The sequence below is a fragment of the Trematomus bernacchii genome, unplaced genomic scaffold (genome assembly GCF_902827165.1).
Source record: "Trematomus bernacchii unplaced genomic scaffold, fTreBer1.1, whole genome shotgun sequence".
Classification (NCBI taxonomy): Eukaryota; Metazoa; Chordata; class Actinopteri; order Perciformes; family Nototheniidae; genus Trematomus; species Trematomus bernacchii.
Genome location: NW_022987573.1, coordinates 1,003,531 through 1,029,558, shown reverse-complemented (window position 1 = coordinate 1,029,558; position 26,028 = coordinate 1,003,531). Strand labels below are relative to the sequence as shown.

General features: G+C 41.4%; 1 protein-coding gene across 8 annotated transcripts; it reads right to left on the bottom strand.

Annotated features, from left to right (window-relative positions):
• Nucleotides 1–900: 900 nt before the first annotated feature.
• Nucleotides 901–26,028, bottom strand: znf512b (zinc finger protein 512B). Of its 8 annotated transcripts, none has more exons than XM_034126399.1 (18): nt 25,879–26,028; nt 25,191–25,413; nt 23,092–23,226; nt 14,055–14,128; nt 13,777–13,905; nt 13,274–13,449; nt 12,376–12,647; nt 12,203–12,280; nt 11,258–11,392; nt 10,879–11,000; nt 9,613–9,705; nt 7,249–7,347; nt 6,413–6,670; nt 5,973–6,296; nt 5,549–5,650; nt 5,382–5,444; nt 5,081–5,179; nt 901–4,683 (listed from the first exon to the last, which is right to left on the bottom strand). In XM_034126399.1, exons 3-18 carry the CDS (start codon nt 23,222–23,224, stop codon nt 4,372–4,374), a joined length of 2,469 nt encoding a protein of 822 aa, XP_033982290.1. In that variant the 5' UTR covers nt 23,225–23,226; nt 25,191–25,413; nt 25,879–26,028; the 3' UTR covers nt 901–4,371. The 8 variants fall into 8 exon arrangements, with proteins under 8 accessions (XP_033982290.1, XP_033982288.1, XP_033982293.1 ...); XM_034126397.1 differs by having other exon boundaries at nt 25,914–26,028; XM_034126402.1 differs by having other exon boundaries at nt 6,413–6,568; nt 25,914–26,027.

Sequence of the window (26,028 nt, the reverse complement as noted above, 5' to 3'; positions counted from 1 at the left end):
GTTTAAACATTGTCACAGGACCTGTCAGCCAATAAGACACGTTTATTTCCATGCAACTCTCTGGTGATTGGTCTGGTGTCTTGCCTCTGTTGCATTCACTGAACACGGGAAATTACAATCCTGCCGTCCTCTCTAGTGTCATGATGAGGTTCAGGTAAAGCACGGTTAATGTATTACATTATTGAGGGAGAATTGTCTGGGGCTAAAGAAAAAACATCCGGGGCTTGCCAGGCGACGCGCCTGATACAGACTGTTATCATTGTGCTGTATTTTACAAAATACATGGGCATATTGTATTAACTTTTGTGTGATTCAGTGCTGCTATATCATAATTATCATAAACATTAAAAAAAATATTTCTATGACTTCACACTTTTATGAAATTGTGAAATAACTCAAACCTTTAAACACCTGTTGGCCTGACTATGAGCTTTATTATTAAATTATGTGTATATTTTCCTTTTAGCACATTGGTCTTATACAGGGTGTTCATGACACCTAAGGCGAGAATACATTTCTGTTTGATAAAGAAAGATATCTAAAAATACACAATAAAGTAATATCTTACATAGAATTAGTATTAAAAAAGTCATTACATTTTTTCCAATATTGATGATAGTCCAACTGTTACTGATGAGTCCTTGGCAATCATGTCTGCTACCTACATTGCTCTGCATGACTTATCTATAACCGCAAACTAGCTAGCTACAGCTAATTACATTATTTTAGGTTTTTTTCATGTACCAAATAAAAAGGTAGGTTTATTCATGGCACTTTAGGTTGCCCTTAAGTGGTTGATTTCTCAAAATTATCACTGTGAGAAATTAAGGTAAACTAAAACAACTATAGTTAGATGTTGACAGCTTAATTTAAATACAAGTTGACACAGTTTACACACAATTTAGTCAACAAACCTTTATTAATCAGTCGAGGGATATTAATGCACAGGTAATACAACAAGTTTGGGAGAAAAATGTTAACAGTTCAGACTCAAAGGAGGTGTTGATGCCTCCTATGTTAGGATCTATACAGCTCAATTTCAGATATGGAAATCTTTAATACATCATTAGTCTCATTTCACTTGTTACCTTTATATCATAACCATTTATAAGCTACAACATCTCTTAAAACTCTCAACAGTTTTGTCACAATGGCCCTGACAACAGGCGCGGATGCCTTTTCCTGCTTTTGAAGAAGGTTGTATTGTATAGAAACAAACGAGAGTTGTCAAAATAAAAGGGTACAATTCTCAGGCTTTCTAATGGGATGTCTAGGGATTAACCTTGGTTTTGAAATAACATTGCTGACAAAGGGAAGACACTTGAGCCTGCTGTTTTCCCAGGTACAAAAGTCACACCACACACAGTCAGGGTAACTAGAAAGCTCCAACAACACTCCTATTTCAAGCCTATTTCATGGTATAGTAAGTGCACTAAATACAGAAACAAACACACATACATATGCCTTGTTGTCCCATATTGAATAGATAACAAGTAAAGGACTCGCTCAATGTGTTTGTCAATGTGTACTGAAAAAGATCAATTTATGTGCATCATCAAAATGGATAAAATAACAGTGTATGCCGACACATGGGCTTACAATGTTCTTTGTGGTCTACAAATCTTTTCACCCTTTTTTTTGAGAGTTAATAATATTTAAAAAGCAAAGAAATAAAAGTAGGGGAAGTGAAAAAGCCATACATTTTTGAGAAGACACATCAATATCAAAATATCAGCAAGCCAACAAAACCAGCTAAATATGGTGTATTGCTGTACTATCTAAAGATGTTGCAGTTAGCTTACACTGCGGGATAGATATGTGTTTTCCACATCATAGGAAGACAGATAGTAAAGGGTGAGATAAAATATAAAATACCCACTGTTAAAAGCAGTGCCTAACTATCATATTGCAACACCAAAGCTTGTCAGGTAAACACAGTCAATGTGACGTCATTAATGACACGAGTAACAAGCAGCTGATGAACTGATTCTGTGCCACAGCATTAAACTCAACAAAAAGTGTTACCATTTCTGACATCCAGTCATTACAAAGGTGCTAACTGTTTTGTACAAACACACACACACGCTCACACACACACGCTCACACACAAGGTCAGGATAACTCATATCGAAAAGGTCCAAAGACCCATCAGTGCTTGTCTAACTTATCCTCTCCGTCTGCTGAACCTGGATAGAAGATAAAGGTCCATCCCATTACCAGAGACGGACACATGCATAATCATCCCCACCTGAACAAACTCCATCAGCTGATTAATCGTGGAGGAATTCAGCTCCTATATTTGCTTTACAATATAAAAGGTCACGGCGTAGGGATGACACCACCTGGGACACATTTATTTCAAATTCAATGTTTCTTGAAAATGTTCTGCTGACATCCTCCATTTAAATGATGACATTGACATTTGTTGGTGCAACATTCTGATGACTTGCCAGTGAGGAGAGAGTGGCAGGATGGATGAGTGGACTTACTGAGTTTAGGTCCTTAAGGTAGAGTGGCAAGTAAAGCACCCTTGTTATCTTACCAGAATATCCCCACATCACAACTGTATCCAAAGCTATCAGATTGCTATATGGGTTATACACACAAGAGAATATAAAATAGATTTACAATCTGTCTTTTTTTAACAAGCATTATTTGTATGGACACAAACTCCAAATATAAATCACATATATATGGAGTTTTAATTTGTTCAAATCTTTAATAAAACTGTGGATTCAAGTATTAACTTTAGAGATGTTACAGTGAAAATATTCTTTGATTGCACACATTTTGTATTTAATAATAATAATTGTTTTAATCTTAAACTAAACTAACTTTAATCGGTAAAGCAGCCATGACCTGTTATGGCTTTGTGTTGTGAGTTATAATTATACGGTTGTGTTAGATTACAGATTCTATCTAGAAAGAGTTAACCATGCTGCTTATTACCCATGTAAAGACAAATGTAGTTTTCTGTAGCTTTTTCATAAGAGTTAAATATCCCCGCTCCTGTGCCTGAGAGCCACTAGGTTAAGGTTGAATACTCCTGGAGTGCAAAAATACAAGACGGGAGCGAGAGGGGTTTAAGGGTTAAAGTGCAAGGCAATAACTTTGAGCATCCAGGAACTAATTCATATACATCATTAAAAGTGAATCTTCATTTGCAAATTTTTCTGTTTAATAAAAGATTATTTCCCTCAACCTCTATAAAAGATATTTGTATTCTCTCCTCAGCTCTTTGATTCAAGCTAAAGCAGTAGCCAAAATATGGCCTCCTTTAAAATGGTGTCACATCATTTGATTGTGCTGCAATGGTGCAACAAGCTTCACACAAAGTTCCTCCCTCTGTCCATCATTAAGCTTTGCCAGTCCTATTTTAGACATATGATTCAAGTTTTTTTTTGTTTAAAATCGATTAAACAATGCCATATTAATTATTAACATATAAGTTTCTAATGGAAAATCTCAAACAATCACTTTTTTGGGTTATTCTGCTAATTAATTTCAGTGTAAAAGAAGTATAGAAATGATCACCTAATTATGGTCGTCTAAGCAGATACCTTTCACCATAATGTCCGAAAATCAGATAAAACAAAAAGTAAATATCACTGAAGTGAAACGATAAACAACTGACCAATATTTTAGCTTATGAGACATTTGCTTACTTGAATAATAAAAAGTAAAAAAAAAACGAAGAAACAAGAAAGGAAAAAACAAATGTAAAAGCAACATTGCACTACAGCACACACTGCAAAAGATTCTGACTGCTCATGATCTACTTGGACGTGTCAGGCTTTAGAATGACAGATGGCATCATTGCTTTGAGTATATAGATATATAGATATAGATATTGTTTATGTACACAGTACAGTATATCTGTGGAAAAAATGTGAAAACACTAGCTATCATTAAATGACTTCACCATGCTAATAGAATATCCTTTTTAAAACCTCTCAAACACAACATTGATATTGTAGTGAGAATTACTCTGCCTCTGTTTGGAATACTACCTCTGTTTAGAAAATGCTAACCATGTAGTAGTCAGGATTTTATCTTGAAATACTACTGACACCCCTGCTGTGAGTACAGAAACTGAAATATGTGTATTCAAAAGGAGACAAAAGTGGAATGGAGAATTAAAACCCCACTGTTACATGAGCATCGTTTATAACAGTAGACACATTTACGCTGGGATTTCAAAAAGTCTGTACTAAATGTTTTACTTCTTAAGGGTTGATTTTACTTTCTTCTCAGTGCCAAGTCCTTGTGGAGTTAGAAAGGTCTCTTAGCTTCCTGGCACAACATTTACAGCGAGACTCCTCTCTGGCTCCTGGGGGGACAAAAGCAGAGCTACTCTGACAATAACAGCCTTTACGGTTTGCTTCGTCTGGCGCTGGAGGGGAGGGGCTGTCTGTTTTGGCCTGGGGCAGCACTGTCCGATGGGTCGGGGAGCGGGGATGGGGACTGTGAAGGGGTCACAGCAGGGGTTGAGTTTTGAGAAATAGTAGGTGCTTCAGTTTTTGTTTGGAGAAGTGCAACCACGGGGGGGCGCTCTTTGGGCTTGCGGCCCCTCTTCTTACCAGCCGTGGCACCGTTCCTCACCTCAGCCTTGATCCCATTGTCCTCTGGCGCTTTACTCTTGGTAGTAGAGACCACCTGACTGACTGCTGCACGAAACCAGTTCTAAAGCCATAAACACACTGTCAGAAGCATGTGTATAACTGTGTAACATTTATACTGTAGTGAGTGGTGCCGCAAAACATGTCTCTATACAGTAATATGAGCGTCTGTTGCTATTTTGTATCTACAAAATATATTTATCTGTCAGAAAATACTTGGTCAGTTTGGAGTTTTATTGACGTTTTCTCAATATCGCTATATAAACTTGTCCATACAAGTTTAGAACCTGTTTTCACATGATATGCATACAGTAACACCTTCTTCACAAGATATAAATACCAACCTCCGTGACTGTTTTCCCTGTACGTTAACAGACATGAAAGTTCTGCCTATAAGAGAGTACTTTAAGTCATACTAAATAATATATAAGTCTGTGAAGTATACACTGAGAAGGACCCACCTGTGAGTGTGTCTTGCTGATATGGTACTTCACACCACTCTCTGAGCTAAACTCCTTCTGACAGATCAGACAGGTGTACTTTCCCAGTTCTCCACCTCCCTGCAATACAAAAACAATAGAGCAATAAAAAAGGCAACGTCTGTAACCTCCTTTTAAATATAAAAAAAACCGTATATTTACAACATGAACCATCTGTTAAAATGATGTGGAAACTCTGTGTGTGTATTCTAATATCTACTAGAATAACTACAGAGGTAAATGAAATCAGGTTTGTGGCTTTGCTCCAGGTGAGTGTTTATACCTGGCTGCAGTTGGCAAGGTGAGCTTTTAGTCCCGATACACTGGAATAGACAGCTTCACAGTTCTGAGACAAAACAGAAATAAACACAGCGTTTTGTTTGTTCCTAATACAGTTAGTATCTTTCTATACATAATGACAGATGACTGTGAAGCAGTACTTGTTCTTACCTCATTGGGACAGCAGATGAAGCCCTTCTCCTTGACTTGGTTCTTCCAGGTCTCTAATAGCTCTTGGCTGAAGTTTGGGAGGCCAGGACGGGTGTAATTTAACTACACATAAAAGAGAACATCTGTATCAGTATGCATGTTAACAATTTTAAAGTGTTTAAAAACAAATACGCAGTGACATCTTTTTTTGCTTTATTTGACCACTTAAATCTGGTGTCTTTGAGGAACATTTTAATGACAGTGTTGGGTTTGATGTGTGTTTAACCCTGTTTGTGTTGCTGTGTGTGATGATAGTTGTGTCTTCTAGCAGTTCACATTGCTGCACCATATCTGTACATTTGCAGGTGTGTTAAGTGTGAGAGCATATGTTTATGTGTGCTGGGAATGTCTGGTTAATTGCTGGGAATGTCTGGTGTGTCCTCACCCTCTTGCTGTCAGGCACCAGGTCGTCCTTGATGCGGCGCTTGGTGCCCCAGTCTTTGGCCAGCTCGTCCTCTGCTATCTCCTGCAGGTGGAACACGGCCACCTGAGCAGAGCGGCGCCTCACTCTGCCACTGGGCGTCCGGTCGAAGTCATCCCCCTGGCTCGCAGTCTGTGCTACCTTTTCTTTGACTTGCTCCCTCGCCTTCTCCTTTTCCCTGTCCTTTTCCCTGGCTTCTCTTTCCTTCTCCTTAGAGTGGCCCGATGGTGCTTTCTCAAGTGGACTTGGCTCCTTGTGGCCTAATGATGGAGACTCCTCAGAGACAACCTGGGGAAGCAGTAGGACACCTCTTTGAGTGGAAAATGGGGAAACTGTTGCTAGTTATGACTAACTAGTAAAAATGCTTGTAAACATTGGGAAAAAGGCTTCCATGATGATCTTACCTTATCTTTCCCGGTGTTGTTGTTGGTGTCAGTGATAAAGTCCTTGCCGTTATTGTTGGTGGTGGCTGTCGTGGTGGTGGTGGTAATGGTTGAGGAGTGATCGGTGCGCACATGGTAGTCTCTGCCAGCCTTGGAGCGGTAGGTTTTTCCACAGTGCTGGCACAGAAACACAGGCTTCTGATCGTCAGAGAACTCGCTTCCACAACGTTTCTGGTGGTACTGGTAGCCCATCAGGCTGGAAAAGTGGGCTGAGCAGCCCTGTATACATGTGTGTGAGTTTGCACAAAATAGTGTTTGTGTGATTGTGTGAGGCCAGTAACAGAAATGAGGACAGAATGAAAACACACATTACAGTAATTAAGAAACTGCTTAAGCATAATAACGTGTACTTTTACTGAAATGTAACAATATTACTGCAATAAGTCAATATTTTGTCTTTACTGTTGAACGAAAAACAGGAGGAAACTGCTCATTTTTCTGTGTGTGAGAACATGTCACAGTAGAGAGTCTATTTTTTGCAGTTCTTTCTCTCTGCTTTTTGCACTGTAGTGTGAGTAATGGGAAGCAGAGTGTTGATGTGGTTTTGGGCAACATGTCAAGAACAAGGCATAAAGGAAAAGGGAGAGAGAGAGGTAAGAGGAGGCAGACACAAAAAGAAGAGCCTGAGGAAAAGGGAGAACGAAAATCGAAACTGGCAGACGAGGAGAGAGGAAGATGTGACATGAAAGATAGGAAAGTTGGACAAATAGAAATGAAGGACACAAGAAAGCAAGAGTAGAAAGGAACGGGAGAAAGGAAAAGAGAAAGGGACACAGGAAGAAAGACGTAGCGCATACCTCACTAGGACACTTGATTCGTCCCATCTGTTTGAGCACTCGGCGCAGCCTTTCTCTCTCCTCAAGCTCGTCGCCCGTCTGGCCTTCGCTCCCCGAGGGCTGCGGGGGAACAAACACAACGCCGCATAAGCGTGTCGCACCACAACACTTCCCCATCCCTCCTGACTTTGAACAAAATTGTGAGGAGAATTGTGTGTTTTCCATCTCGGGTTGTTCTCACTGTGCCAGGATCATTAAATGGTTTCGTGGTGAAGCTGTTACTCAAGGCATGTTTATGACAACTGTCAAACTCGTGTTTTCACCCGAGTGTCGGCTGGTGCCAAACCCCAGCCAAGACCAGAACAACAGATGGCAGAGCTGCCAGGGAGAAGAAAGCAGCAAGTGCAGAGGACTGTGGAGAGTCTGGCCTTAGTGAGGAGTCCCAGTGGAGCGGACTTCATGTGTTTTCTTACATGTCGACACACAAAGAAAGCACTGACATGACTGAGACACAACCTAAGCTTTCTGGAAGGGTAAGAAGGAAAGGAGATATTGCCAGAGTACTTCAACACTTCAAATAAATACAGCTCATGCCTGGAGGTAAGAGAACAGACACCAGCTCAGCCATTGATTTACACTGGCAGGAGGAGAGCACATCAAACTACATCAGCATGTATTCTTAATGCCTCCATCAGAGACAGCAAAAGAGCAAAGATGAGTGAAAGAAGAGGCGGTGGGATCAGGGCAGAAACTGCAAGGTCAAACTCAAAAGGTGACCCCTGTGCTCGCTGTATTTTTCCCACACTGCACTTGGGCTGTGCCACGTGACTACACTGACAACGCATTGGAGCCAGGGAGAGTGCAAACGCCAAATCAAATCATAACAAAGCTTATACAAGGTTGAAGTAAATCTGCTTTTCAAAGAAACGATACAAAGAGAGAGACTTAGTCAATGAAAACAAGCAAAGATAATTCAGTAAGGTATTTGTTTACAGTGCCCAGTACATAAACACATTGATTTACCGATATAATGATGCTGTAGCAATTGATTGGAACACTGGAAAATACAATATCTTATTGTATTTACAGGAATAACACACATTTTATGTTCTCAAAAGCATATCTCACCAAGCATGTGTACTGTGGCCACACAAATAAATGTCTCTACACCAATAAAAAAACTCAAAATAACTGTCTTCTTCATACATTTAAATGCTTTTAATAATATACTTTATATATAAATACAATGCCTAACTTGCTCGCAAACATGAGCCCAAACACATTGCTCATACGTCACAGTAGGACAGCATACATCCTACTGGAAAACAAAGTAAACAATTCCACCTAGATTCTAAGAGGGATATGTTTTAAGATGATGTGCGTCTGATTCTTCTAGGTTTTTGCTTTTGAATGAACTGCTGTTTAAAAAGTTCTTGTCAAGAGAATGACACAAGTGAAACCTGCTAATGATGAAAGCCTTCTCTAATCAGCAGCTACTTGAGTCTGGAGCACAATCACAGACGGCACAGCTTGTCACAAACGTTTTTAATAACCTAATATGAGAAATGTTGCTGGGAAGTCTGCTGAGGAAGAGTACCTGAGGATAGCTTAGTTTTTACACACTGAGAGATTAGCTTTTTCTCAGTTGGAATGCCGCCAAGAAGGTAAACAGCCACCAAAGGTCCAGACTGAAGACAAATGATGATGTCAAACATGGTGCAGTCATCTATCTTCACTATTCAAATGATAAACATACACAGACAAAGCCCCTTACACATACATGCATATGCCCAATTATCATAAACTATTGGAAAGCGTTACCACACAAAAACACAAACACATGTGGTAGAAGGTTTGGTGCACGTACATTCATTAATCTTTCATGGACTTTTCCGAACAAGGCAGTGTTGAATAATTTAGCAAACTTCATAGCAGCGCCATCGCTCTAATGCAGGAGCGTCATGATAATGTCTTAATGAAGCTCTCTGCTGTCAGAGTTAAGAAAGCTGCAGACAGAAACGTGAGCACTTCAAGGGCGATCAACATGAACAGTTCAAATGTTTGATCGTTTACAAACCTCAAGATGAGATTTTTAGAGACGGGGCTTAGAACCCACAATGAATACGCACCAGAGAAATGTAATATAACTCATGGGAGAAACAGGCTTTTTTTTGTGTGAATCAAAAAGCAAGACACCCTTCACTAGACACGGTGAAAAGTGACACTAGCTGTAGCGTACGGTGGATTTCCATGCGAGAGTCACAAGTGTAAGTGTGTCGCCTCCTGAATGTGTGTAGTGCTTTGCTGTAGTGTCTAATAACTAACAACTCGTTTAGTGGGTCAGTGTGACAGCGGTGAAACATTAGCTCTCTGAGCGCTCTGTACCTTGGTGCTGTGTTCAGCCATGGTGTGGTAGTTGAGGCCGGCCTTGGACCTGAACTGTTTGTGGCACTGCTGGCACTTCAGAGCATCCTGGAGCTGCGGGGGGGTAAAGGCCAAATAACAAGTACACAGGATCAAATAACAAGTTACCCACTATTACAGGCTATGCTCTATCAGTATAGCAAGACATTATATCTGTAACTTAATAGAGGCATGACATTTTTGGTCAAGACAAATGCAACTTTTGGGACTAAAAAAGCCAATTTTACACCAAGTGTTCCTTTTCGTAGATGACTCTCCTGGCCTCAGTATTGATTTGGAGACAGAGTTGTTTTTATGGTGAGTGACCCAGCTGTAATGTGGTGATTCTGTCACTGCTTTACGACAGACTGTCACTTTAATGGAGTCACACGGGCCAGTGGGCCAAGGAGCCATTAAAGTGGCTGTGTGAACACGTCTCTCTGAGGGCCCGGAGAGGTTGGTTTGTCTTCAGTAAAACTCAATATAATGTACTTGGATGAACTTAATCCTTATTTCCACCATTCTCGTTTATAATTGCTATAGACCACCATTCAGTGCAAACAAACAAACCGCAGAAGTGCACTGTTTCTTCTCCCTCGACCCATTTCAACTGATATTAGCTTTCATAGGAGAGCAGATGAGTAAAGGATATTACATGGGAAACATGGTTGAGATTACTGGACTGAGATACTGCCCGATGTTATTTCAACAGCTTTCAAATCAATATCATTACTGTAAAGGCTCCCTAGACTCAATGGAGACCTCAGGGAGGGGTATCTTATAACGGCGCACTCAAAGTTATAATCCAAAGTGGAAATGACAGTTTTGGGTTGAGAGAGCTTTATTTCATACTTACTAACGCGGTTAAGGAAAATATCTAAACTGTTTTTAATCTATATAAGACATTGATTTCACTGAGGCTTTATGCAAATTGGCTGCCATAGATTAGCACATCATGTGTATTGCATAGTGTCACATGTTACTGGATCCTGATTTACACAGGAACTGTACAAATGTAAGATTTATTTCCAACTGCACCGCCACCACATTCAGCAGGTATTATGACGGTTTGATATTTAAGGCATTTATGTCTGGTTTGACATTTTCAGTAGACACGCTCCTCTAAGAGTAAATGCAGTGAAGGTATTAACTTGTCTGATAGGATATCATTTTTTTCAGATTCACAGCGAGCTCTATCAGAAGTTATCACAGCTCCCAGGCTGATTGACAGCTTTGTGACCCACTGACCTTCTGACAGATCTCCATGTGTTTCTTGAGGCCGTGGACTGTTTTCCTGGTGACGATGGAGCAGGTGGGACACACCACTTCACCTCGGTCGTGGATTGCTCGCTGCCATTGGGTGTCAGCACCTTAGAAACAGGAAGTCTCTGTCAGATAGCTGATCACATATAGCTGGTACTTTGTCTCGTGGGTATTGCATTTCCATTTGTGTACTCATTCCCTATGTTTGATTCTATGCTTGTTTTAGCATGTGATAATATAGAAATAATCGCTTATGAGACGATTTCCACAAACCCAAACAAAAAAAAAGGTTGTTGTCTTCTTGTCACAAGCTACATTTTAGTTGTATCAGTGGGATAATAATATATTTTCTGAAGTTGTTCACCAGAGCTGGTTGTAGCTGGGTCTTTCTTGGACGACTGACTTGAAGTAGGTCTTCTCTGGGGCTCCTCACTGAACCCACTCCCCTCTGATTTCTTCACACGGCCCGCCTTCAGCTTCTCCTCCACCTTAGTCATGCCTACAAAACACACACATACACACACACACACTGTAGAAATCAAAACTTCCATTGAAATGATTTAAGGTAAAATGTGAGATACACGCAGAATGGATAGATGAAGGACAATGCGGACTAAGAGAAATGCTGACATAAAGAAAGTGGATACTGAATATAAAAACATTTTTAGAAGGGGGAATAAACTGAAAAGAAAGGATGTCGTTTTGAAACAGGGAAAATCAGTTTGAAAAGGAAGCAAGAGAAAGCATTGATTCCTGCACACTGCGGATGGATTGTTTGATAAGTACTTTACTGCTCCGTGTATGCTATATGAGTCACTGAACATTTTCAGCATATGAATGAGACAGAAAAGCAGAGAAATACTGGAAAGCTGTGTCTATGTGATGTGTGATGGGTGTGTGAGTCACTGATTCATGTAGTGGGATGGAAACACCTCTACAGTTGCAACATAGCTCTGTGGAAAGACCAGCACCATTGATCAGAAACCACAGGAAGCATTCAAAATAACTTCAATCATACGATGTTGAGTTCTTTTGAATGAGGCTACAAACCACAATCCTTATACCTCATATCTGTTCTCCCATGGTTTCCAATAATCAGTGAGTCATCAACCTGTGGCCTGCTGTTGTATTGTCAGTAATCAATGATGAATCAGCCAAGTCTTCTTCAGAACTTTGTTAACTCACTTATTATGTTCACAACCACAGGAGATTACTGGACAAGCCTTTTTTATTTTTTTTTGAGAAAAGTATTCAATAGAAAATGTACTGTCAGCCACAGGGAGCAGTGAGAGAATGATCTGGTATTTACCTTTCAATCCAAATGTCCCAGATATTGAAGGCTGCTCTCCAGTGAATTTCTTAGGCGTTTTCTGCTTCCGTCCTAGCTCAAAAGAAAAACACAGAACAAAGAATAGTCAAACACATACAAGCATTAAAGGAGAACATGGTGGAACGAGACGAAATATATGTTGAAAATCTTACTGTGCCTCATTCGCTCTGGGTCCTCGTCGGGGAAAGAAGCGGGAAGGCTGTCCCCTTCGCTCTCGCTACCCTCGGCTTCGGAAGACGTGCTGTGGGACTGCTGGGACTGAGGCTGGACTGGCTGGTGGATCTGCTGGGAAGGCTGGCTGTGGCTGTGCTGTTTCCTCTCACTCTTCTGGTGGGCCAGCTCCCCGTTCTGAGAGGGCGTGGACACCTCGTGGGTCTTTTTCACTTTGAAGAACATCGGAGAGGGTGGACTGTTCTCCATGGGCCTGAATTGACAGAGGGAGGACAGTTTTGGGCAGTGAGTATGATGTTTATGACGTTACAAACACCATTACGTGGGTCACAGTGGGTGGGGAATTTAAAGGTCCACTATTATACTGTTTTTCATCAATATATTATAGGTCTCAGATATATACAAGACATGTCTCTGAAGTATTTGGCTCTAAATACCAAACCGATCATTGTAGCATCCCATAATCCTCTCTGTTTCAGCCCTGTTTCAAAAGTGCTGATTCTCTGTCTGTTACTTTAGATGAAAATAAGGAGCCACTCCCCACGCCCCTCTGAGAGATATTTGGTTAAAAAGAACACAAAGGTGCTCTAGGAGGAGATTCAGGTGATAAGGTGGGGGGGGTGTCACCTTGGTTGGTTATTGGCTAATGGTTACACAAGCCAAAACATCGTTATGACATCATAAAGTGTCCAAAATCTGATCAGCTCATTTTCAGACAGGTTCTTTTATAGAAATGGATCAGGACAAAAAGAGAGAGAATCTTTTTTCCTGAAACTTTCAGAATCTCTTTACACAGAGGAGACACGTGTTGATGTAGAAAAGACATGAACAAGTGGATTTTGCATAAAAGGTGACCTTTAAGCTGTAAATCCCAGTCACCTTTTCTTGGTGTTGGCCTTCACGAGGGTTTTTTGAAGCTTGGTCTGCTCGTCCTTGGCCTCCATACTAACCCTGTCTGGGTGGTTCCACAGCTTGTGCTTCTGCAGGCGCACCTTTGTGGCAAACACTGCCTCACAGTAAGGACAGCCGTGACTCAGCTTCTCTGCTACGGTGGCCTGGTACAAACACAGACATGAGGAGGGGGGGGATTTACAGTGAGCTCCCTCCCTACGCGATACACTGAGAGTGGGTAGCTGTTTCTGGAAGCATTCAGTTATCAAAGGCTCTTGAAACAACCATGCACTGTCAATAATCATTAAATATTGAAGGTGTGAGTATTGTTCATTGGAAGTTTAAACTCTGATTCAACTTATCACAGACTGTCATGGCCCCCTTTGATGTTTTTCTTCAATGTTTTTACTCTAGTCTACTGTTTAAGACTTCTCTGAAGCATATGGTAGCGATAGCCGCATAAGAGGAAAGAACAGAGGTTAGTGACTCACCCCCTGGCAGCGTTGATAGTGGTACTTGACGCCATAGATGCTGGGAAACTCTAACCAGCAGCCTGAACACGGACACTTAACCCTGGAGCGGCGCTTAAACTCTTCCTTCCATTGTACTATCATATGGGCCTGCTCAGGGGGGAGAGAGTTCAATACATGCAAGGATTATCGCTATACTCTACTGTACATCGTGCATATTCATGGGGAGCTGCCTACTCTGTGCAGGACAAAATGAAGCCCACTTCAAACACCCACTCGGTTCAAAGAGAGATACTCACAGGGATGCTTCTCAGTTCCTGCACTTCTGCTTTCGGGCGACCTTTCCTCTTCCCCTCTGCTGGTTCATCACACACTGGACCGGGTGAAATGAGAGAAGAATCTCTGAGTTAACATGGAATACTGCCAGTGCTTTATATGCATGGCAAGGAAATATTAATTTATACAATTATATTAGCACTTCTAAATATGTTCTTGACATCTGTCCACAAATACAGTCCTCCAAAATCCCTGAATCTCCGATATTCAAACTTACTAAAGACACAATTGGTGAAAGCAAATATATATAGCTTGGACATTGAGAAGTGTTCAGATAAGATAAGATACGATGTGCTTTATTAATCCCAATTTGGGAAACATTTGTGTTGCAGCAGCATAAAACAAAACAAGGCATTGCACATAATAACAAATTAAAAGAGTAACAATTCTAAAATAGAAACATCTCAAAATAGAAATAGAAATGAACCAGCAGAGTAAGAAAAATATACAGATGACCGTGTAGATAAAAAATCTGACAAATAAAAACACTATTGAAGTGCCAATTTTCTGTTAACACAATACAAGCAGGTTATTATTTACATAGAGTGTGCATGGAATGGAATATTCAATTAAATATAAATATATGATGTACAGTGTGAATGTTATAAGTCAAGTTAACCAAGGCGAAACTATGGAGAAGTGTTAGGATTTTCCCAATGATTGTCATCAAGAGAGCGCATGTGTGTGTGTTAATGTGTGGGAAAGATGGCAGTGCGGGTAAAGGCCTTCTGTTCAGCCAAATAGATCAGCTATAAATCGCTAGTGCCTGTGTGAACCTGACACAGCACACAGCAGACCGACTGCCTCAGCTCTCTCTCTCTCTCTGCTCCCCGTTGCTCCCTCCCTCCATTTCTCATCCTGACGCTTCCCCCTCTTTTCTCACTTCATGTCTAGCTTTCTCACTTCCTTTTTCCTCCACACACCCTTCCAAAATCCTTCTCCATGTGAACTTTGGAGGACAGGCGGTGCACTGGCTCATTACTGCTCTCTTCTCCGCTACAATTACACCTCTGCTCTCTATTTCCTCTGTACAGTGCTACACTTGAGAGAGGGAGGGAAGATGGAGAGAGCTGAGGAGGAGAGTATGCATAAGGGAGAGCAGGTGGGGGTGGGGATGTCTAGGATGCTGAGGGAGACAGGAGAGAATTGCAGAGGCAGATGCCTTCTTCTTCTGACCAAGCAGAATACTGAATGACAGGGCAGCAGGTAGACGCTGAGGCTCTGCACTTCAGAATGAATACATCTTTACATGTGCTCTCGACTCCTTTGCATTGATCTGGGAGGACCGGAGAGCGGCAGCAGAAACAAGGCGAGCAGGAGACAGCTGCTACAGCCTATTCAGTCATTTCAGATGTAGAAAATGTTCAAAGGGAAACTATTGAAGAAGATATGATAGTGCTTTGTTGTGAGGTGGAATGCAGCAAATGTATGGCATGGATTTGGATCGGTTTTACTTCGCCACGCTGAGAAACTGCCAACTGCCTTCCCCTGCAAACTCATTGACAAGCAGCGACAGGACGCACACATGCCTGGTGCCGCTCATTTGTGTCAGAGCACTCTGTGTGCCTACTGGGATTATAAAAATGGTTTAGGCATTTTAGCATTTGGCAAAAAATATCTCTGTCAGTGATGTTAATGTGTATAAAAAGGACAATCCGGTCATAACCTGTTAGACCTTCCCCCTCCTTTTTCCCTCAGTTTTATTACACAATGTCAACTTTCTCTTTTTCCCCTCATTTGTCTTCTTTTTGTTTCCCGCTCAAGCACAGACACCAACGCAGGCTGACGGATTATATGTAATCTTTTACTTCAGGCTCACAGTAATAAGGTAGAAAGAAAGTAATGCAAGTGTAAATAAGATTGAATGAGAAGCAGCACAGCATTGCTGGCTGTGTTTGGGAATAGTTCACAAGGTATACAATAACACAAGGTGCAAACAAATGCATAAAAGCACACACTGATACACACAAACAACTACACAAAACCATTACCAGTGTGTGTGTTGTGTGTGCATAGATATGAGTGTATTAATATTCTCAGGGCGACAAAGCATTTCTCTATTAGCTGTCTGGGTAGCAGCTGGGGAGGTGATGCAGCTCTTGTGCTGAGGAGGAAATTGAGCATGCATTCTAATTCCTGTCTTGTAAAATAAAGGTCTTGTAAAAGAAATGCATAATTAATGAATGCTGCTCTTGGGAAAGATATGTTCTTGTTGCTATGGGAATAGGATCCACTTGTCTGAGTTACCACTACCAGAGACCTTATTCCACAGTGAAAAAACGTTGACTTTAATTAAATGTATTATGTCAACAGATTTCCTTTAACTGTATTGGGTTAGTTGAAAGCAATAACATTGAGTTTAAATAAAGAAAATTAGGTTCAACTTAATAATATTGCTTTCAACTAACCAAATACAGTTATGTGGAATTTGTTGACATAATACATTTAATTAAAGTCAATGTTTCGTTTCTTTCAGTGAAGCAAGCAAAACTAATAAAAAAGAGCAAAAGCTGCGCACGTGGGGGTGAAAACTTAACTGCAAAAATTAAAATTTCAACCTATCCTGGGGGAAAACATGCAAACATTTCTTCAGTATCTTTTACTTCGCTCTGCTTGAGTATGGGTAGAACACTCTGGTGCTGAGCAATCACAACCATTGTCTTGGTATGAAACAAAGCGGGGCCATTGTGTCAAATCTAAAACCCGGTTCTTAGGCTCGGGCCACGGGGATAAAACAGCTGTTCAACTAATGTCAGACGATGACTCGCTCCCAGCTGTCTGCAACTGTTGCTCCACACTGCCTAAGCCTGACAGCAGAGAAGAAGAAGAGAAGAGAAGGATCCAGGACCCAGGAGTGCTGGCAGCTGCCTAATGATCTCAAATAACCTCTGCGTTCTCCTAGCTACGCCGGCAACAACTCCCCCTGAGTGCAAGGGTGCACACATTACCTACAAACACACACACGGGTGCGCACACAGAAGAACAGTCATTTGTTTTCCTCGACAAACACTCACACAGGAACCTTTGTCTGTGTCTGCACAGTGGGGTTTATACATAGTGTAGTTTGGAGAAAGACAACACACACAAATAAAAACACCACTCACAACAGACACAACCGCATGGAAAGACACACAGTACACTCAATCTCAATGGACAATAGAGAAATGGATACCTGGGCAGACAGTGGATGGCGAAGCTGTCTCTTTAAAGTGTGTATCCTGGTTCACAGTGAATGCAAACGCTGGACTTTACTGCCTCTTCTACATTATTACTTTAAAGTTTATCAATGGAGTGTTTACTTAGCTCTTCAAAACGTTCCCCTCTGCACGTCAGCCCTTTCTCACACACACACACACACACACACACACACACACACACACACACACACACACACACACACACACACACACACACACACACACACACACACACACACACACACACACACACCACACACACACACACACACACACACACACACACACACACACACACACACACACACACACACACACACACACACACACACACACACACACACACACACACACACACACACACACACACACACACACACACACACACACACACACACACACACACACACACACACACACACACACACACACACACACACACACACACACTATTTTGTAAACTGTTTTTTTTAATGTAGCCTAATTTCCTTAAATTCTCACACACACACACACATGCACGCACGCACACACACCGCACACACACACACACACACACACACATGCACGCACGCACACACACACCGCACACACACACACACACACACACACACACAGCACCTTCCCATGTTATACGGACCTCTCTTTGCAGACGTCCCCATAATTCCCTCCCAGTCGGGCCTGGTTCCAGACAGTGAGTAAGTAGAAGGAGTGTTGCGACGCAGGCGCTGCCGGACTGAAAGAAAACCAGACTCTCTCACTGAGTCTGACTCTCACTCTCTGTCTTTGTTTTTTTCTCTCTCTCTCTCTTCCTGTCCTTCCTGTCCTCCCTCTCTCTCTCTCTCTCTCTCTTTCTGTATAACTCAGTATATATGCTAATCTCTAACACGGATATGCTTGTTGATGTCACAATCACACACAGACATGGTTAGACTCATTTGTGAACTTCTTTTTTAAAACACAAAGAAACAGTTTTGTGTTGCCATTACACTAATTCTAATTGCATCTAAATTAATACAATCTGCTTGGATTTGATTGTGAAGAATATCCTTTGAGTTATTATCATATTACTTGATACACATCTATGTCTTTATTTCTATGACATTAAGTGGTTCTGTGGGTTATGATCACTTTTGGGCCATAATTGACCAAAGATTTCCTCAGTATAAACAGTCATTCATATATATATTATATTTCCTAATTTAAATTCCATTTGAATCCTCCCATTTTGTAGAGTTCTTTAATGTTTTTTTCAGGACCAGAGGAGGCATACCTCTGCCATCACAGCCATTCAATAGATGCCAAGTATAAAGAATGGACCAACATAGAATAACACAAATATGGGTTGACAATCAGGTTGACAGATTGTAACATGAATAAAGAATAATACAAGCATGAATGTGCATTGTATACTATTTGATTGCTACATAAGGAATACAAAGTTAAGAATGTTTTGATTGTACATGTGAGGGCTTTGACATATCTATTTGTTTTGGGCATCATGTATTCATGGTTTAGCCCATTTCAAAATGTGTGTAACTTCATGATTAAGTGATAAGCAGACTGGAAGTGATAGATCCTTTTGCTAAATAACTCGGAATAAGCACCCAGTCTAAGAACTGTGAGAGCCATAAGAAAACAATGCTCACTGCACACAGTGGTCTGAACTTCTGTACAGGGAATCACTGGGAATCCAGGAAACACCGCAGAGACCTGTGGTAGACTTCCGTTTACTAACACCACTAAACCACACTGTAAGAAGCCAAATAAAAGAAAAGAGCTTGGGCTTGGGATTCCTGCTACTGCTACATAATCTGGTGACTCACAGCACCTCAACAGCCTCTTCAGACCTGCATTGATTTCTGCACAGCCTTCCACATCAGCGGCATGCCTATTATTGGAAAGCTAATCTATCGCCTGATGCCCATTTGGCCGCTGGCCCAAAGTATGTTTAGTGACATCCAAGCACAACAGAATTCCTGCAGGATGATGCCGACACGTGAATTGACAAAACGGAGATTAAAACAACTCAAATCTAGTAGTTCTGAGTGGACAAAAGAGCATAGTGGACTTTTCTGCACTGAAAAGTGTTGTGGTTTACACACTGAGAAGAGGCATGTGTTTATGCAATAGCGCATATAGTATATACATGCCAGACAGACAATGCCTGCTCCAGACTGTTTGCAGTGCCCTCCTTATGGACAGTGACTCACCAACTCAATCTCTCTCCTCTCCCATTTCCATGTACTCCTTCTCATATGCCACCCTCAAGCCTGCCAAATAAAGGTGTGACAAAGATGACAAAGGACTCTCTTCAGAACGAGATGCAGCATCAGGCTGAGAAAAGCACCAGAATTCAATTTCATCCCAAAACAAACATTCTCAAATCTATAGCTCTTTATCGATGGCGTCGTTTGGTATTTCACCATTTTCCTAAAGTCAAAGCATCAGCAGGCGAGAACTACAAAATATAAGAAATACAAAATGTGAGAAGCTTGAGGATGGGCAATGGGGATAGTAAGTGTGGGACTCGCGGACGCAGGAACGGAACGGAACAGATATAAGGTGGCCGGGATAGTGCTGGTGATTAAACTCCCTAATAAATGAGACGAGAGAAGGATGAGGGGTTTGAGAAAGGATACAATGGAAAGGAGTTACAGTTATGCATAGAGATTGGGACGATCGAGAGGGAGCGGTAATAGGTGGAGAGGGAGAGCGAGACATTGCTGCTGAGGCAAATATGCAAGGTCAGCTGATGGTGTCTGTGGGCCTGAAATGAAGGTCCTGCAGTTACTGGACTGTCACTTGAGAACACTCATTACTCTGCACACACATGCAGACATGTAAACATAAACAAAAAACGGCACAAACTATCACAATTAACATCAACACATAGCCACAAGCATAGAAACCTATGCAGACCAGACTGAATGAGACAGCTCTTAACAACTCATGAACGCATGGCCTGCTCAGTGGACATTGTGTCAAAGGATCAGGTTCTGCACTGCTCTCGATCGAAGAAGAAGGAGGGTAAGTCGACAAACACACACGCACACACACACACAAGCTTATTCTCAACTCAATTATGCAATAATGTTTGCAGAAAGGCGCCTAATTTTAGGGCTTGCTGAGAGCATTTGGCAGAGCAGCGTTATTTTTGTTCAAATACTTTCACTACGGGTTGTTTAACAGCTTAGACCGCTGGTGGAGAAAAAATGACAAAACTAGGGCTCTAATAAGATGCTAATGTGAAAGGAATGTGAGAGCAAGAGCGAAAAGAGAGAAACAAAGGCAGAGCAAGTCACCCTCAAGGACCACATCCTCTCCTGCAAGTTGTCTGGTGTGGCAAGGTGACAGCTCCACCGCACCACTCTAGGAAAGCACACAAACCCCGATGTGCAGTTGTCTTTGTATCCATGCTTAAAATCAGAGAGGGATTTCAAGAAACCACTATAGCACAAAGAAAACATTCCAGACATTCAGGATTTCTTTATTGTTACATCATGCAAAGTTTCCGAATAGGACGTTTATTGATTATCATGAGAGATTTATTTTTCAACAAGGTGGAAAAGTTCAAACTTTCCAGAGACATGTAATGAGAAATGAAAGCCGAGCAGCAGGAGGAGGGCAGATAATACGGTACCTGGTTATCTGAAGGGCACACCGTGTGCAATGGACACTGAAAAAGCTCCACAGAAAAGCTCAGATATTGATGCCTTTGTTTCTCCAAACTGAGAATCACAGTTCCCCTGGGACAGTCAAGCTAGCTCCAGGCTCCATATGATAAGCACTGTAGCGTTTCTCCTCATCATTAACATTACAAATGCTCATGACCTACACTTATGAGTAATGAGCAAAGGAGGCTAGGTTTGAAAAGATGGCTTGTTGTTTGAAAACAGACTAAGATGTAGGCAGAGTTTGTGTTTTGCTTGAGAAGTCCCATCAAAATCAATGAATATCTTTTCAGCGTTTACTACCCCTGTGGAATCATAACACACAGCTGCTCTGGTTTGGTGGATAGGGAATACTAAATGCCACAGTTATTGAGTGCATTCTTTAGATGAAAATGTAAGACTCCTAATGTACTTCTTATGCGCTGATTTGTGTCTGAATCAATTCCTGTTGTTGCATGTCACTATTGCATGAGTCCCATTGGCCTTGTGATTCCCCTAAAGGTTGCTGGATCTTTTTAGAGAATCTTCAAACCTCAAAATCACATAAAACTCCACTGGCATGGTTACCAAGTAAGCCTCTCCAAAGGCTAGGGAAATCCCTGGTAATGTTCCAGATAAGAGCGGCTTTGCAGCCAAACGAGACCATTTTTCAACCACAACCAAGTGGCAAGTAGATGTTTATCTTGTTCAATCAAATAGTGCTGGAAGCTGTATTTAGCACAGACGTACACTATCACATCCACTGATATAATTACTGTACTGGTTGCTTTTAGTAGCTCTACTTTAATGAGTCAAATCACATCAACTGTGGAAAGAGAAAATGAAACGCAGCGGTTGTCTTAGGTTACCAGAAAAAGTCCCGTAAAGACCAGGACCATTACATGTGAAAGCATCATCTGAACACACACCACGCACAAACACACACACATGCACGCACCCATAACCATCAGCGGTACTCATTACTGAACCTCAGCCAAGTGTGCTTCTTTCATTTTTAGCCTTCAGTCTGGAAACGATCAGCGCTCACTACCAACTTCGCACCGACTGATTTATAAACACGTCTTGTTTATTGAGTAATAAAGCGTGAAAAGTCTATAAAACATAACACTCTGAGAGGCTGCTGTGAAAAACATGTCACTCAAATACACTGTTCTGCTACAATCAGTTCTTCAAAAGCAAAAACACCACGGCCGGCAGCTTATATACAATAAAAAGTTAGGGCCCATACTGTGAGCATGTTGAAGACTGCTAAGTATCAAAAGACCAAAACCGATAAAAATATACATTAAAATGCTTTAATACACGGCTTCAAAAAAATATATATGCCAAATCCTCTCGTGCCCTCACAGTTCTGTCCTGAAAATAAGCTTTGTATTATTGTCCACAGCAAGCACACGTACATGCACGCACCCACACAGGCATGCAAATCCAGCCTACAGGGCTGAATATTAATATGGAAAGGAAACAAATTGTCTAGGCCAGCGATGGGGCTGCGTGTGTCTAGGAATGAGGGGCTATTTTGTAGCAACCAAAACAACTGGGTCATATTAGAGCAGCTCCAGTTTTCCTACTCTGCCTCACTTTATTAACAAAGTCATGATGATCTGCTGGTTATTGGATTGAAACTTAATTCCTCAGCTTGGCACTCTCATTCCAAAAATCTTCCATCTCCATCCAGATGGCTTAGGGTTTCACTAATGTCAGTGCTTGGCAGTGCTTATTTGTATGGTTTTCTCACTGTAGGGCAGTCTAAAGGAAGATTGTGTCGTTTTCAGGCCCTTATGTGGTGGGAGGGGTACAATTACATAGAGGCTGAGGGACCATTGAAAATATACTCCATTCAAAAAAGCCACAGAGACGATTATTAGTGTGGTAGGTTGATCAAATCCTCAAGAAACTAAACTGCAGCCCTGAATAGCCAGCATGGAGCTATTATACGCCACAACACAATTACAATAGTCCTACAAATTAAAGCTATTAGAATATAGAGAACCATTAGCAAGAATACAATTGCAACCCTCACATTTGCGTGTATCCAGGTCCCACATTTAAAACAATGTTTGAAGAAAATCCATAGATCTAAAGTCCACACAGTGTTTCCATTCAACTAAGTGTGGCGGCTCGTCACTCACTGTGTTTGTTGTTGTTTTCAGGGCCTGGCACAGTTCTGACAGGCTCCTGGGGATGTCCATGCTTGGGGGTCCGGCCCCTTGGCAGCCCTGGTGAGGACAGCTTCCCAAGCCTGTGGCCACTTGGGCTCTCCATGCCTGCATAGGTAGTTGAGAGGGTACAAAAACACACATGAGAGAGTGATAGCTAGAGGCGATATTTGGATGCTTTTTCGTTCTATTGCTTGTAAGAACATTATTATGAGTGCCCCCCCCCCCCCCCCCCTTGATACTGTCCCCTTGTTCTACAATGCACTTTCTTTAGGTCGTCCATCGGAGTGATTGGACTGAAGGTTATCTGAGTGGAGGCTCACACATCATCTGCAGTGGTAATGAGGGTGTGACCTTCCATGTTTCATTTCAAAATCAATACTCTTACTTACACACTAACTCCATGCTCTGCCCATTAGACAAAAGGTGAGCCAAAGGGGGGGACCGGGGGTTCAATAATACTTTCCTGGTTTCTTTCTTTATTAGGAAAACAAGTGATGCCTCTCTTGATTAAGTCACATGGTAAAAAAGCAAAGTTCAGTTATGTCTGCTGTAAGTGAGAGCTATTCTTCATTTGTGAACTGCTAGATAGATTACACGGCATCATCTGCCAATCCATTAAAAACGTAATGCCCCCATCAGCCATAATAAGCCTTCATGTCAGTTTTGGGTTTTGTGTACTGAACCCTCTTTCAGTACCAGCATGGGACAGTATAATGGATAAAGGCTGACAATTGCTAATTATGCTAAGTGGGACTGATTATGATCCAGCATGCTTCCTCCTAACACACATTCTTGTCACTCTCCTAATAATTTACAACAGCACACAAAGGGTCACTCAGTGGGGGCCACTCAGTGTCTGTTTACACGCTCAATGTACATGAAGTGATGATGGCTCATCCGTCACAGTGACAATATGCTCACTTTATTAGAAGTAGGTAATCAATTTAACTTCATTAGATTTGGTGAGCTTGCTGTTCAAGTCAAGTTGCAGAAATATTGCACACACCGATAGTAGACACCTTCCTGTTCCTGCCTGACGTGTCAAGAGTGTGAAGAGAACTACAGAAGAGCATTCAACTTCTTAAAATAAACAAATGTGGTGGTGAGAGAGATAAGTACACAAGAATATAGAACGCTCAATTATCAATAGAGAATATATACGTTTGTCATATTTAATTTAGAGTTTCAATACTGACCTCTGTACTTTTTGTACAACACATATTCTGGTTTCCTATGTGACAAATGTGGCATTCATAAAATAAGTCTTTGGAAAATAACACTTTTTTTGTTTTGCATGTTTTTAAATAACATTGCAGCTGGTGTTTTGATGAAAGATTATTTCTACAAGTAAACGACAGTCCTACATTCCCATACTACATCTAGCTAGACACAACAAAACCTGGGACACCCACTCTCCTCTCACAATCTGCTGACAAACCAACCTGGAAATAAGTATTTTAGCTCTGCACGTGGCACACTGCCATGCTTTGTGTGTCAACTACAACAAGGTTACCGTGTTGCCTATTTACAGAGGTGGAGGAAGTACTCAGATCTTGTAATTCAGTAATAATTAAGTAGAAATAGCACAGTGTACACTCTCTTACAATAGTCCTGTATTCAAAATGTTACTCAAGTAAAAGTACAAAACTACTAGCATCAAAACATACTTAAAAGTAGCAGTAATTATGCAGATTGGCCAATTTGAGGATAATATATATTATATGTTTTGATCATAGTTATTGATGCATTTAGGTGTTATTAAAGCTTGTAAGGGTGCAGCTAGTTTTAATTACTTTTTATACTGCAGGGTAACTATAGTCTTATGTAAGTGTTCACTATATTTCACATAATTAATCCAACTCTGCAAAATCACATAAATGTCAAAGCCAAAGTATAATATTTACCTCTGAATTGCAGTGGAGTAGAAGTACAAAGTAACATACAATGGAAATACTCAAGTAAAGTACCTCAGAACTGTAGTTAAGTACAGCACTTGAGTACATGTACAGTTACTTTCAACACTGACTATTTATGTTTCAAAGTAAAAATAAAGAGTCGGCCACACCTACCTGAAGGGTCGGGCAGTCACCCAGCTCTAGGGGCCGGGTGGCCCCGGGTCACCCACGTGAGGGAGGAGGAGGGGGTCAGGAGACAGACACCGAAGTGGGCGTTTTTCCACCAATGTTGTGTTACATGGCAATCACACCTGCTGTTCGTCAACGAGCGGTCACACTGAGGTTGGGGAGCCAGAAATGAAGTGGACAGTCGTCACGGTGGTCCAGTCTCCCCACTCTGTGGACGACGACGAGGTGGAAGAAAAACCGGAGCAGGGGAGGAGAAGAGAAATTACATTTAAGTCTGTACATAAAAAGAAATCCTGGATACTTTCACCTCATTCCCAGTTTCGTTTTGCCTTGCCCCCCCTCCTTCCCTGCATTAATATGTAGGCTATACCACGAGGCACTTCTTCAACCCCTGTCTTCTCGTTAAACACTCCAGAAATATAAGAAATAGCCAGGAAAAATAGGTAGGTCCTCGAATCCTTGAGGAAAAATATTAGAATACGGGATGGTTTATATAGGCAGTGAAGCAAAATGGCGACTTTATTACGAAGGAGGAGTAAAAAAAAATCCTTGCGCTGGCTGGAACTAAAGGGAGGCACAAAAATAAATTTAGTGCAGTAATTTCGACGGCAGCGAAACACTTGGTTAGAGTAAAAGGAAACGAAGCGAAGGAAAATGAGCAGAAACGCCAAACCTCAGTCGGTTTTGGTACAGTCCTCGGTTCCTTACCTCGGGATTATTTCGGTTTTTTATACGGATATTATCTCGGCGGCCGTGTACAGTATTACAGTAATGTGTGTTGGGTCATGCGCGTATCCACTCCACCTTTGACAGTTGCAACTAC